The sequence below is a fragment of the Falco naumanni genome, chromosome 8 (assembly GCF_017639655.2).
Source record: "Falco naumanni isolate bFalNau1 chromosome 8, bFalNau1.pat, whole genome shotgun sequence".
NCBI lineage: Eukaryota > Metazoa > Chordata > Aves > Falconiformes > Falconidae > Falco > Falco naumanni.
In genome coordinates, this window is record NC_054061.1 from 2137710 (window position 1) to 2150247 (window position 12538).

Consider the following 12538-nt stretch of genomic DNA (forward strand, 5'->3'; position numbering starts at 1 on the left):
AACTGTACAGAAATCTTTAATGCCACATGCGGATCCTCAGAGGCTTTGTCTTTTCAGTTATTTTAGGCACGTACAAGCAACAATTTCCAGATATGAATGCTTTCCAAATAAAACCTTTTAGATTAAATATCTATTGGAGGCACCTAACTCATGCTGCTTCTGACTTCCCCGTGTGGCAGTGCATTGAACACCCATCAACCATTAAACCCAGACCTGTTGAGACCCAGCGGCGTAGGCAATGGTACAGCTGCTAAACCCTGATGAACGCACCCTCTGCCTGCTGATGCCCATGCTCCTACCACCCAGTGGATTTCTGTGGTTCAATGTCAGCCATGACAGGCTGGGACAGGGCTTTTGGGGCTGGTTTTGCCCCCACTGTGCCAGTGCCGCAGCTCTGGGCTCCTTGCCGGGGCTGCAGCACTTAGGGAAAGAGCCTGAGCAGCGCCACAGCCGATGCCGTGCACGGGGATTTTCAGGAGCACTCATTGCTTATGGCTGTACCATGGTTTACATCACCTTTAGGGAGAAGGGCGCTTTCAAGCCTGGGTGCTGCCCGGATCGCTCTGCCAGCGACGGGGCAGGTGCCATGCCCAGCCCTGCAGAGCTGCACCTTCTGCTCCAGTCAGAGCCTGGGCCATCGGGCAGAAGGTACCTGGCAGCAGCACCGCGGCTGGCTGCTGCTGCTAAAAAACTGAATTGACTTCACTTACACAGGGGCAGATGCAGTAAAGCCCTGGACCATCGCAGGATGGGCTGGGTCACACCGATGGAGAGGAGCCGGGCACCCATGGGCGTTCGCGTAACAGGCAGAGACATGATGGCCCTTCCCACCTCTGAGCCCAATGGGATGCAGGGTCTCAGGAGGGTCTCGTAAGTTAAGTCAAAGCCAACCAACGTTCCACCAAAACACAGGCCAAGCCTCAGCCGAGGCTCTCAATGCACAATGCCATGAGAAGTGCAGCTCCCAGTCTCAGAGATGCTTTTTAAAGTGTATCCAGACTTCCCCTTATCTGGATGCTGACAAAGCCCCGCATGTACGGTAATGCCAGGGAGAGACCCAGCTGGGGACCAGGCAACGGCCAAGCTAAGTAACGTGGGCAGAAAACCAACAGTACAGTTTTATTTTGTATTTCATACAAACGGATCCCTTGCTGTGTTTTACAGAGTTAAATTGTGTTCCATGTGGTGATGCAGCTTTGCTTGTGGCACCTCTTAGAAAACTCCATAATGTGAGGGAGGTGGCCTGAAGCCAGGAGCTGACGTGCTCTGGGATGGGGTTGTGTGAGGCAGCTCCAGTTTCAATGCAGGGGGGATCAAATGAGATGATTACTCCTAAGAAATGGTATCACGAGACAACCACTTGGAAAAATTGATTTGTGGGAACCTGGTTTCAAATTAAAAGGAAAGCCCTGTGCCCAGCGCTCCCAGTGCTGTACTGGTGCAGCAGCCAGGTGAGACCACCAAGGATGCCCCACCAGCAGCCAGCTCAGTTGGGCGTTCAACTAAGGGCAATGAAACAATCTATGAACTTCTCAGGCATTCCCTGTGCCAGGGCTGCAAGACTCCTGGCATCCCCGCAGGACACAGCCACTGCACAGATGGAGTCAAACAGGGGACAGGAGCTGGGGACAGCCAGATGGACAGGCAGCTGCGACCGGGAAAATGGAAAAAGCCCCCTGTGCCATTCATGTTGTGAGTTTTTCATGGCTCAGCTGAGCCGGATTTGGTCCTGGGTTTGGGTAAAGCCTAAACTTGTCAAGCTACAAGGGCCAGAGCTCAGCCCAGCTATGCCCAAGGTTGACGGAGGAATTCAGAACAAATGTTTCTGACCCAGCAAAGTAACAAGCTCCAAGCAGACACCCCCAGACAGGGGCAGCAACGCTTCCCACCCAATTACTGTTAGTCTTCTCATCATGTACAGTTGTCCCAAGTATTTCCTTTCAGATGGTCCAACCTACCAAGCAAAGCTATGAAAAATGAGGCTCACCACTGTGATAAAAATCTCCACGTGTTTCTTGTGCTTAATTATTAAAAATCCTGGTGGCAGGAGGAGGAGGAGGTGGATGTGCTGCTGTCAGCAGGACCGCGTGTGGCCAGCATCCCTGTGGCTGCAAGGTAGTACCCAGCTGCAGGGAGCTGCATGCTTGGGCAGCCCAGGCTGGCTAAGGAGGCTGCCAGGACGGGGCAGGAGCTGCTTCAATACCTATAAGGCACGCCACGAAGAGGTCTAGGTGTGGCCCAGTAACACCCTAAGATCCTTACTCCCTTCTAGGGTGTAAAACCTGTAGGAAGAATTTGCATGCTCAGCCCCGACTGGGATAATGCTGCCGCCCCTCCTCCAGCCCTGGATTCCTCACATCCCTGTTATGGAGAGCCAGAAGGGGAAGGAGGGCTTTGGCCCCATTGATCTTATTTTCCTTCTCCATGGAAGGGAAGTGAGCAGACACTTCTCCCGCACATCCTCTCTCTCTCAAGCGAGGAGGAGGAAGGACGCTGTTGCAACCATGGTACCAAACGCATGCCTCTGATCGCCACCCCCAGGGGCACCCAGCAGCTGGGTGACTGAACTCTCCTCCAAACACTAACATGAAAAAAACATTTCTCCAGAAAGCAACATCCCGAGATCCTCAAGAACTTTTTCCTGTCAAATAGAGTGGATGACAGACCTGGCTGATGGCGCAGCCTTGGGATACGGGTATAAATCCGAACCTGCTGCCTCTGGACTTGGGGCTCACTGCGGCTCCAGCCACTGCCTAAGTGCCTGGAGAGATTTTCTCCCCACCACCCTGCTGCAAGGCAGAGCCAGATGGCAGCAGTCTGGGGATCTAGAAATAAAGGACTACAAAAACATAGCAAAAGCTGGGGAAGATTCAGAACAGCCGAAGCAAGGACAGCTGTGGGGCAGGAGCATGGGAGGTGAGAATAGCAAAGGTGGGCTCTGTGCTATTCCAGTGCCTCTTGTAGGTGGGCTCGGGTGATTACATGACAGAGAACAACTGAATTAGGAGTGATAGAAGGAAGAAAAAAGCGTCACTGCACACTCAGTGTAGAGATCTCTTGGGGAACTCGGATGGGTCCAGGTCAGGCTCAAACTACAGTGCCCCGATCCATACAGTTTCACAGCAATTACTGTCCTAAGAGATCACCCTTCCTTGGCGCATCTGCTGGGGTGGGGCTGAGCTGGGCACCCCAACCCACCGGTACTGCACCCCAGACTCCTCAGGGGGTCAGCTTTTAATCACCAGGGCAGCCAGAGGGCAGGAGATTAAGGTCAGGATACGGGAGTCAACTTCTTTTCTGAAAGTGCCTTATCTTCTTTGTTTTTAAAACATCTTCCTTGCTTTTTCAGGAGAGAGGGGCAAAAAAAAGAATACTGGTTTTATATGAAATAGAGTAGAGAATTAATCAATATTTACACAGATCTTGGATAAGGTTATGGTACAGACTAATAATAACCCAACACAGCAACCCAAAAAGCAGAGTGTCAAAAAGAAGGGAAAAACCTGTTCGTTTGCTTTCAACACCATCCCCCTGGAGATCCCAAGTGTAAACGGATTTATCTAGGAAAAGGCACTTTAACTTGGGCTTTGGTAATCGGGGTTGATTACAGCCGCACTGCGCAGCCGGCGGGGAGGACGTGGGTGGGCGCGTGGCCGCCCGCCCTCTCCGGAGCACAGCCCGGGCTCAGACAAGTTCAACTTTAGCGTTGGGATAAACAGCCACCACGTCATATCCCTCAGGGGGCTTCACCCTCTCCTTCGCGTGCGTCTCGCAGTACAGCTGCTCTTCGATGAAGAAATACCCTCTCTGCTTCAGGTTGAGGCCGCAGTCGTCACACATGAAGCACTCGGGGTGGTAGAGCTTGTCCCGAGCTTTGACGATCGTGCCGCTGGTGAGAGATGGGGAGAGCTGGGGTGAGGCGGAGGAACAGTGAGCACAGACAGCTTGTCCTGCTGCCTCCAGCAAAGCAGAGTAAGCAAAGGAAAGCGGCACGCAGGGGCACCTAAGGGGGTTATTATCAGTTCCCATCCCAACACTTCAGCCCACCCAAAGCTGCCGCCCTGCTCCAGGCACAGCTCCGCCGTACCGCTGCAGGAAGGGATGCTCCATTCCTGTTCGCCTGCACCCGCTGTGGTACTGCTCCGTGGCTCGATGCAAAGCAAAGCCTTAAATATCTACAGAGCCGTAAATATCTATGATCAGCCTGGATCTGAACATCGGGAGCTGGCATCTTCCGAGCGCTGCTGGCAGGGCCGGGGCTGCGCACACGCTGGCACTTCAGCTTTTGGATCAGGGACCCTCAGGTCCCAGCACCAGTGGGAACATGGTCACGGGCACTGGCAGAGCAGACGCCCAGCCAGCAAATGTGCCTTGAGCAGAGCGTAAATTACAACAGAACCTAAGTTACATCACAAGCAGAAAAATGCCTATATTCTCTGAAATCAAACCCAGCAGCCATCCAGTGGAGAGTAAACTGTTCAACAAACAAAAACAATCCACAGACCTCTTCAACTTAACCCTTGAAGCGTTTCCCCCTCCATAAGGCAGTGGAAGAGTGCCAGTGCTGCCCACGCTGCCAGCGCTATTCATAGTCCCCAGGCAGTTGCTGTGCTAAGCAGGGCAGGAACCATCCCATGAATCATTCCCATTTTGCTGCAAGATTCCCTTAAAAGGGGCAATCCAAACCATATTCCTCAATTCCATGTTTATATATGGTTAGCAAAAAACCCAGAAAGGGATTTAAGCTATTCTGTAATAAAGGTATTCACTGCAAATTCCAACCCACGTGTTGCGTCCCTGCGTCCCTGTCCCCACTGAACTGGAGGCTCCAGCGAGACGCGACACTTACACAATCCCATTCCCGCAGCGGGTGCACTCGGGGAGCATCTGCAGCCCGGACATGGCACCGCCAAGCTTTGACACCGGCGACTTGATGTTTCGAGGGTTGCTCAGTTTGTCGAGTTTTTCACCTGCCAAGAATTTTAAACGGAGATTGAGAACTTGTCCTCTCAGGGCTTTTTATTTATTTTTTCTTTCTTTCTTAAGGAGTCAGATGAGTCTCTGCCTGTCACAACAGAACCTGCAACTTGCTTGGAAGGAATTAAAAAAGCAAAGAGTGAGACCAACTACCTCAGGAGTCACACGGACACCGCGCTGCCCCTCTGCTCATCCGAAGGAAGCAGGGATGTGGCAGCCCTCGGCTGTGCCAGCAGATGATCTGTCCCCTACCGTGATACACCAGCTCTGTACATACACCTTGTCAAAAGGCACAGCAGCCTTAATCTAGAGATGAGAGATGAATTTGGCTGCAATACTATTTAGTGAATTAAGAAAGATAAATAGCAAAAATCTCAGAAAAGCTCCAGAAAGAAGAGCTTTTCTCACACCAACATTTCAGGTGCACCTGGTAGATCCCCCATCAGTCAAGGAGACAAAGATGAAAGCCTTTTAGAAAATTAGGCAAATTAAACTCAACAAGAATAGCATTACATGCATTTTTTCTTCCTAGAACACTCATCTAATCTCAAATAAAACATTGTGATAGAAGATAACATCTTCTGGGCACCAAGCCTCCTTTCGTAAAGGTCCAACGACGGGAAAGGAAACAATGAAAAGTTTGTGCGTATGAACAATATCACGGCAAAGTTTTCCGTGTTGCAGCCCTCTCCCTCCACATTGTCTGTCAGCTGCCCTTGGGCTTGGGGCAATACACACATCCTTGTTGCCAGCCACTGGGATACTTCAAAGCCTCGAGTATTCACTGCCTGTTTCTTCATGGCTCACAGCTGACTGGTCTTTCGGGTATATATTGATCCGTGGCTCCTTGGTGATGGCCTAAGGTTATAGAAAGGAAAAGCTCCTGAAAAAGGACAACGTATTTTACTCCATCAGTGGACACAGTCTGGAAAAGCAGCAGAGGAGCTCTCGGATGAGCATGCCATCCTGCAGCATTCAGAGTTCCCACGCTCCATGAGCTGCCAGGGTATTTCAGTCCACGGTCAAACTTAAACCACGATGCCTAGGAGGTCTCTGCTGGGGCACAGGCCCTTTCTAACCCAGGTGTCTACACTCTGAGCTCATTTTGGAACCTTCCACTTGGATTTTGCTCTGAAGTGCCCTCCACAGCTCCAGGAACATCTCTGCCTTTCCTAAACCTGAGGCCGTTGCATCATCGCTGGTGGTCGCTCGCTGATCCCATGCAGGTTCACACGGTCTGTTTTGAATGGCACTGCTCGGCAAAGCTTCCTTCCACAGAGAGACCCCCGCTCCCCCGGCTGGCACATCTCAGGAGCACCCTCTGTCCTGGGCTTAGCTGGGGAGGAGGGAGCAGCCTGACAAACCCCCCGGCTACCCTCGGGGTGCGCAGGCACCCTTGCACGGCTGATCCTGTCTCCAGCCATGGCTCTGATCTAGAGACCAACGGTTCTAGCCAAGCAAGTAAAACCCAAAGGACTAATTTCCCACCAAACCCCACTTTCCCAAGATACAGTGTTTGGAGATGCTGAGAGCTTTGGTCCGTGCCAGACTGCCTGTGCAGGAGCGCACTGGGGCTGCTCCACCCCAGGGTGCTCCGAGCGCTTGGCTGGCTCCAGCCGAGCTCCCTTGTCGAGTCCTTCTGCTGCCTTGCTGGGAATCAGCCGAACCAACTGCTCGAGTTGTTGGCTTCCCCCAGCATGAGATGCGGTGTGCTTGGACTAGGCACGCTCATCGGCCAACATTTAACAGTTAAGCTGTCACTGTCTCTCAGATAGAGCGATTGGGTACGTTGTTTGAAAGAGAGACGGGTGGAGGGAAAAAAGATTTTACAGCAAAATGAGCCTTGCTGAGAGGGCTGCTTCCATCTTCCCAGACGATGGATCATTTCCTTCTATGCGCCAGCCCACAACCCACCGTAATTTATGGTCCTCAGCAAGGCAGTGAGATGCTTTAATCCCACAACCTTAACCATCACATCCCCGTTTGTGGCTGCAGTGCTCATCCTTCACATGCCAAAGGTGCTTACGGAGGCAACTGCAATGATTCCTCCAGCCACCACCAGACCCTCAGCACGAAGCATTGCTCCTTAAGGGTGCGGCATGGGGCTGGTGGTGCTGAAGAAAACACGGCTTCCAGTAGAAACACCTTTCAGACAATGACTTATTTTATATGGGACACTTGGCTCCTCAGGAGAGGAGATCTTGCCTTTAAAAGGACAACGCACAGCAGGCTTGGGCCAAAATGTATAATTGTAGGCTTAAGAAAAAAGGAGCAGGGGTGGAAGCTGTAAAACAACCTAGCAAGAACACTCCTGGGGATTTAAACCATGCTGAAACATCACAGAGCTTTATGCCAGGAGAGATGCTTTTCACTTAATTTCTCATTCCCCATGAAATAAACAGCGTTGTAACAATGGAGGCACGAGTGAAACTGCGCCGGCAGTCGGTCGCACATCCCCTCTGCCCTCTGCACAGCACAGCCAGGAGGGAGAGGGTCGGTGGCAGAGCCCTGGGGGTCTGGGGACTATCCTGGCACCTCTCTGTCATCCCCGCCCCCCCTCCGCAGCCCACACCTTTTCCATTCTCCCTTTCTCCCAAAGGCAGTGATGGGTTTCTGCCACTCCAAGGCTGCAGGATGTGAGAGGAGGCAGAAGCAAACCAGCAAAGCTTCGATTTTGTTCCCTTTGCCTGGCACAGAGAAGGGAGGAAGGCAGCAGCATTACTAACTGCAATTAACACAGTCGCTTCCTATTTACTTTTTCCTAATAAGGAGACTTGGGGGTGCAGCAGATGCCACACTGGGAAGCTGCCCGTGCTTGCTCTCGGTGAAGGACTTGCAGGCACAACTGAAGCCCATAATTAGCATCGGTTTTCCTGCCAGCCTGGGAGGGGCTGCAACATTTACACCCGCTGCTTCCAAGGCTGATCCTATCTTAAGCTTTGCAGACATGCCTCAGTACCACTGAGAAAACTGAAACTGGTGGAAACTCTTGATGCTCAGAAGTTACCTGTGATCGTCCTTCTTGTGAAGCAAGAAGCAATTTCCTTCTAGTCAAAGAACAGGGTTCTCCATCGTTCTATATACACCGGACCTGGAGCACCACAGCCCGACTCGCTACCTCTCACGGGTTCATGATGAGATTTGCAGTAGTGGGTATTTTCCCATAAAATCTAAGTTCCTGGACTCACATGACTGGAGTGCGAGGCTCTTGGAAGGAAGCAGAAAGAAAAGTCTTGCCCTAATGGTTGTAAAGCGAAGCCTGGAAGTTTGAACATAAAGGCCCCAATGGACTTAAGGTTGAAAGGCAAGTAAAAAGAAGCTGAAATATATAGTTTGGGGATCTTATTATATAATGCTCAGCATTGGCCCCTGCCTGCATTAACCTTGCAGGCAGGAAGCTGTGACAGACCTGAGAAGTGAGCCAAGAGTTCCTGATCTCTATCCCTGCCTTGCTGAGGACCATCCCACATCCTTATGCAAATGCCATTTACTTAAACAGGCCTACAGTTCTCCACTGGTGATCTTACACAACTGCTCTAGGCTATTACTTTCATAAATGATCTCAGGAAAACAGCTGCCATGAAGAAGATTTTTGCAATTCCAGCTTTCACACGACGCTCAAGTCAGCCATCGAATCTGGCAAGCCCCCAGTTGCTGGCCTAAGTCCCTGAAACCCTGATTTGAAACCTGCTGTCCACGTGTTGCCCTTCACAGAGTGCTTGGACCCTGCCGTGTCAAGCTGAGCTGCCCCAGCACTGAGTGATGTGCAGTAAAATGATGGTGCAGAGGAATTTGCAAACCGCCCCCCCATCAGCTCTTGCAGCCAGGTCCTTTAGAGGCTTTTCAAGCTTCTGGACCTCAGCAAAGGAAGAAAGAACTCAGCCTGCAACAGCATCTTGGTGGGCTTCAGGCCATGGAACGGGGTGCAGAGGGACCAAATGATGGTTCAAGCCCCGCAGCAGCACAGTGCCACAGCCCCAGTGGCAGGGAGGTGTAGGGACTGGTGGGGACACGCTGTGGGTGCCAACCCTCCTTACCGTTCTCGCCAGCCTCCAACATGCCCTGCAAGTATCGGAAGGATCCAGACTGCTTAGGCTCTGAAACGGGCTTTTCATAATCCTGAAGCATCTTGTAGACATCCGACTCCACATCAATCCCGTTTCTGTTCCGCGGGAGAGACTTCATGGGGTCAACGCTGTTTTAAAGAAGGAAAAGCTCAAGTCAAATATAAACAGCAACTGTCAGCTCGACAGGGAGGTACTGAAACCTCCACATTCCCACAGATTCAATCAAACTCAAACACCTCTCTGTTCCCATGGGTTTCTCTGCCTGGAGGTATGCCTGTCCCAGGAGCAGCCACCGAACCAGGGAAGTTAAACTTGTTCCCTGTTGGGCTCCAATTGAGCAATGTAGCTGGGGCTGGCCCAGGTACCCGCAGGGAAGAGGACGGCTGCCACAAGCACTGTAACTTGCTTGGCCACACATGGAATTTATTGAAAAAAGTGGGTAAACCTCTGCATTTCATTAATTACACAGGGCCAGGGGGTCCACGGCGCCTTGTACCACTGTGAGGGCATCCGGCACGAGGAGAGCGTGTGCTGCTGCCCAGCACCGGCACGGCAGCAAATCCCCTGGCCAGCCACCAGCGCCTCTTTTGAAGTGAGCGTTTCTGTAGGTGACTGCATTAAAGCATCCATTGGTCAGACAGAGCCCACAGCTTAAATGAGAACAGCACCCTGCGGGGCTGCTCAGCACTCAGGGAACGAGAGCAGCCCCGTACCGGCCCCCCCAGCCACATGCCCACCTTCAGCATCCAGACCTGGAGCTGCTCCTTGTCTGTATGTGGCATAACAGACAACAAATAGTCATTTAAACCATTATTCCAGTTCAGTCGATACATCAAAACATGAAAAGCATAGTTAGGAATTAAAAAAAAAATATTTTGGGCACATGTTTAAGTGTCCTGCTGAGTAGGGGGGAACTGAAGTGCTGTTGAGCTTCACTGAGGCCCCAAAGCACAGCACAGCTCCAGCAAAAGGGGCTCCTTTTCCTTTGTAAGGAGAAGGTCATCAAGGTCTTTATAAAACCAATAAATACAGCATGAACCCTGAACGCCACCAGACAGCTTAACATATTTTAGCCATCATCTGACTCATTTTCTCCATCAGCAATACATTCATGCTAAAAAAAAAAAAAAGAGAGAGAGAGAGAGAAATAAAATTCACTTACAAACAAACAGAAAAACCAACAAAACCCACCCCAAAACAAAAAAAAATCATTCTCAAAGAAGAGCCAAAGCTCCATTTTTGGGAAGCGACCCACCCAGCAGTGCCGGCGCCGGCGGGCAGAGCAGAAGTGCCGCTGCTGGGGCTCGGGGCTGCCGAGGCAGCTGAAGACCCGTCGCCGCGACTCCCGGCCAGCCCAAACCCCCGTGTGCCCCGAGTGCCGACCTGCCTGCCTACAGCCCTCTTGTGCACCAGCGCACACGCTTCCCGTGAAAAAGGGCAGGTTTTGACCAGCCCAGCCTGATCAAGCACAACTCAAAGAGATCGCCCTCCTGCCCCCGTCCTGCTCCAACGCCCAAGCTGATCTGGCTTTTGGCTCACACACAGATAACAGCAGATTTTGCTCTCTGTATTTTTTGTGCAGTTCTCTTCTTTCCAACTTCATTAACTTCCCTGGAGCAGCACAGGGAATAAGCTGGCTCGCAGCATCACTGAAATATGAATTCGTGCAGCTACAGAGTTCCCGAGCTGAAAAGAAACTCGCTCTGCTCTTTGTACTTGATACAGACATTACTTTCTTGCAGAATATTTTGCCAGTCCGGAGAAGCATAAATCAGCAGTGGCGTAAGCCATGCGAAAGCATCACCGTCCACAACGTGGCCTATCTCAAAGTCCGAGTTATCCACCCAAACCATTCTTGGCTACACAAAAGCTTTTTCTTTCCTACGAGCATTATTTATTTCTCAGCCTCCCAGACAGCTGCACTGAGCAGATCGTACATTGATAAAACTCCCAGTTTACTGGGGTTAATTTTCTCCATGATATCTCCAACTCCCAACCCAGGTGCTGGCTCCTGGCTTTGTGGCGGTGCAATCCCCACTCCTAGGAGAGCCAAACCCTCCATCCCGCCTTGAATGTATCCTTTGAAAAAATGGGATACTAATGTCTGTGACACTCCCTGCAATTAATCCCAGCCTGGGGACTGGACCTGAAGATGCCCATCTACCTACCCCCGCTGTCAACAGAAGGAACTTTCACAGATCTGGAACACCAGCCCCTTCACCCTTCTCAGAGAGAAGTGATTGAACATTGCTGCAGCATCAGAAGCTTAAATTCAGTGTAGCAGTTACTACATACGTAGACATGGTCATTTTGTTCAGAACTTGGCATCTCCAACCATCCTTTTTTTTGAGTTTTGGGGGGCTTTGGTTGTTCAGAGTTTTTTTCCCCTGTTTTTTCTCCCACCTACACTTGCCCAGCCCAATGGAGCAGGAGCTGAACCCAGCACCTCTGGAGCTCCAGGAGCAAAACAGCTTCAGTGCACACCCCTGAAACTGAGCTTGCAGGAACAGCAGTGGGACCCAGTGTCTGAGCCATGCTCTCGTCCTACCTCTGGGCCGGGGTGATGTGCAGCCCGCTCAGCTGGCCCGGCAGAGCTGACTCGGAGCTGCTGTTAGCGTAGAGCCGGGTTGGGTGGTGATGCTGCACATTCAACATCTGCTTGTTGTCCACGGGGCTGCCACCAGCCCTGTGGGGCACTGGCCTCCTGCTCTGGGCAGGCCCGTTGTCCTGGAAGAGAAGAAAAAGCAGAAAAACCTGAGATTTATAGTTCTTGATTTGATATACACGGAGAGGCTGCGCTGGGACTTGCAGTTTGCAGTAACGATTTTTTATACGTGCTGTGGAAAGCAGAGATATGCAGCAGGAAAAGGAAAACGCAGGCTTGACCTGCAGTTAAATCTTGCTGAATCTATGCAGCTTTCCTTGGTCTCCAACCAAATGAACTCGCCTGTTTCTCCAGTGTGAGCCACTGCCAAGTATCCTGCATTTATCCTCCTGTAAAAGCATATTTGTTATTTCCGCAAAAGAAAGGCTGCGAGTCTGCTTCTCATTTTGCGTTACATCACTCTGAGAGCACTTACCGCTCTTCTGACTTCGGGGCAATCGCTCTGATTTACATTAGCAAAGCATGATAGAAGCAAGGCACGATAAAACCTGAGCTCTGCCTGTGCGCACAGGTCGGGCAAGACCTGAAGCCAAGGGGCCAGGCTTGGTATTTTCACTTACTCGCAGCTACTCTCGTCCACAAAGATCCATGTTCATTTTGGGAGGTTTTCTCCCCAGATCAGTCATTCACAGTGTGAGAAAGGCACCGGTCAAGGGTTTAGCTCAGTATTCATATTTTCATTTGCATTTTAATTCCCAAGGCAAACTGCAGAAATCTTTTTGCCGTATGACCTTAAGTTAGGAACTCAGATGCCATTAAAACACAAGTTTTCCATGTTATTTTACCTACATAAAACATTACCTATGTGTTTTTCCAAAGCTTTGCTAGT

At 51.1% G+C, this 12538-nt stretch overlaps 1 protein-coding gene across 1 annotated transcript in view; it reads right to left on the reverse strand.

Annotated features, from left to right (window-relative positions):
* The window catches only part of PDLIM4 (PDZ and LIM domain 4), a 54101-nt gene continuing 41563 nt past the window's right edge, over window positions 1-12538 (reverse strand). The window contains exons 4-7 of the mRNA XM_040604799.1: window positions 11593-11771; window positions 9015-9172; window positions 4850-4970; window positions 1-3889 (exon numbers count right to left, since the gene is read on the reverse strand). Of these exons, the coding sequence (XP_040460733.1) occupies window positions 3685-3889; window positions 4850-4970; window positions 9015-9172; window positions 11593-11771 (663 nt within the window). The 3' untranslated portion in view covers window positions 1-3684. The remainder of the gene's footprint in view (window positions 3890-4849; window positions 4971-9014; window positions 9173-11592; window positions 11772-12538) is intronic.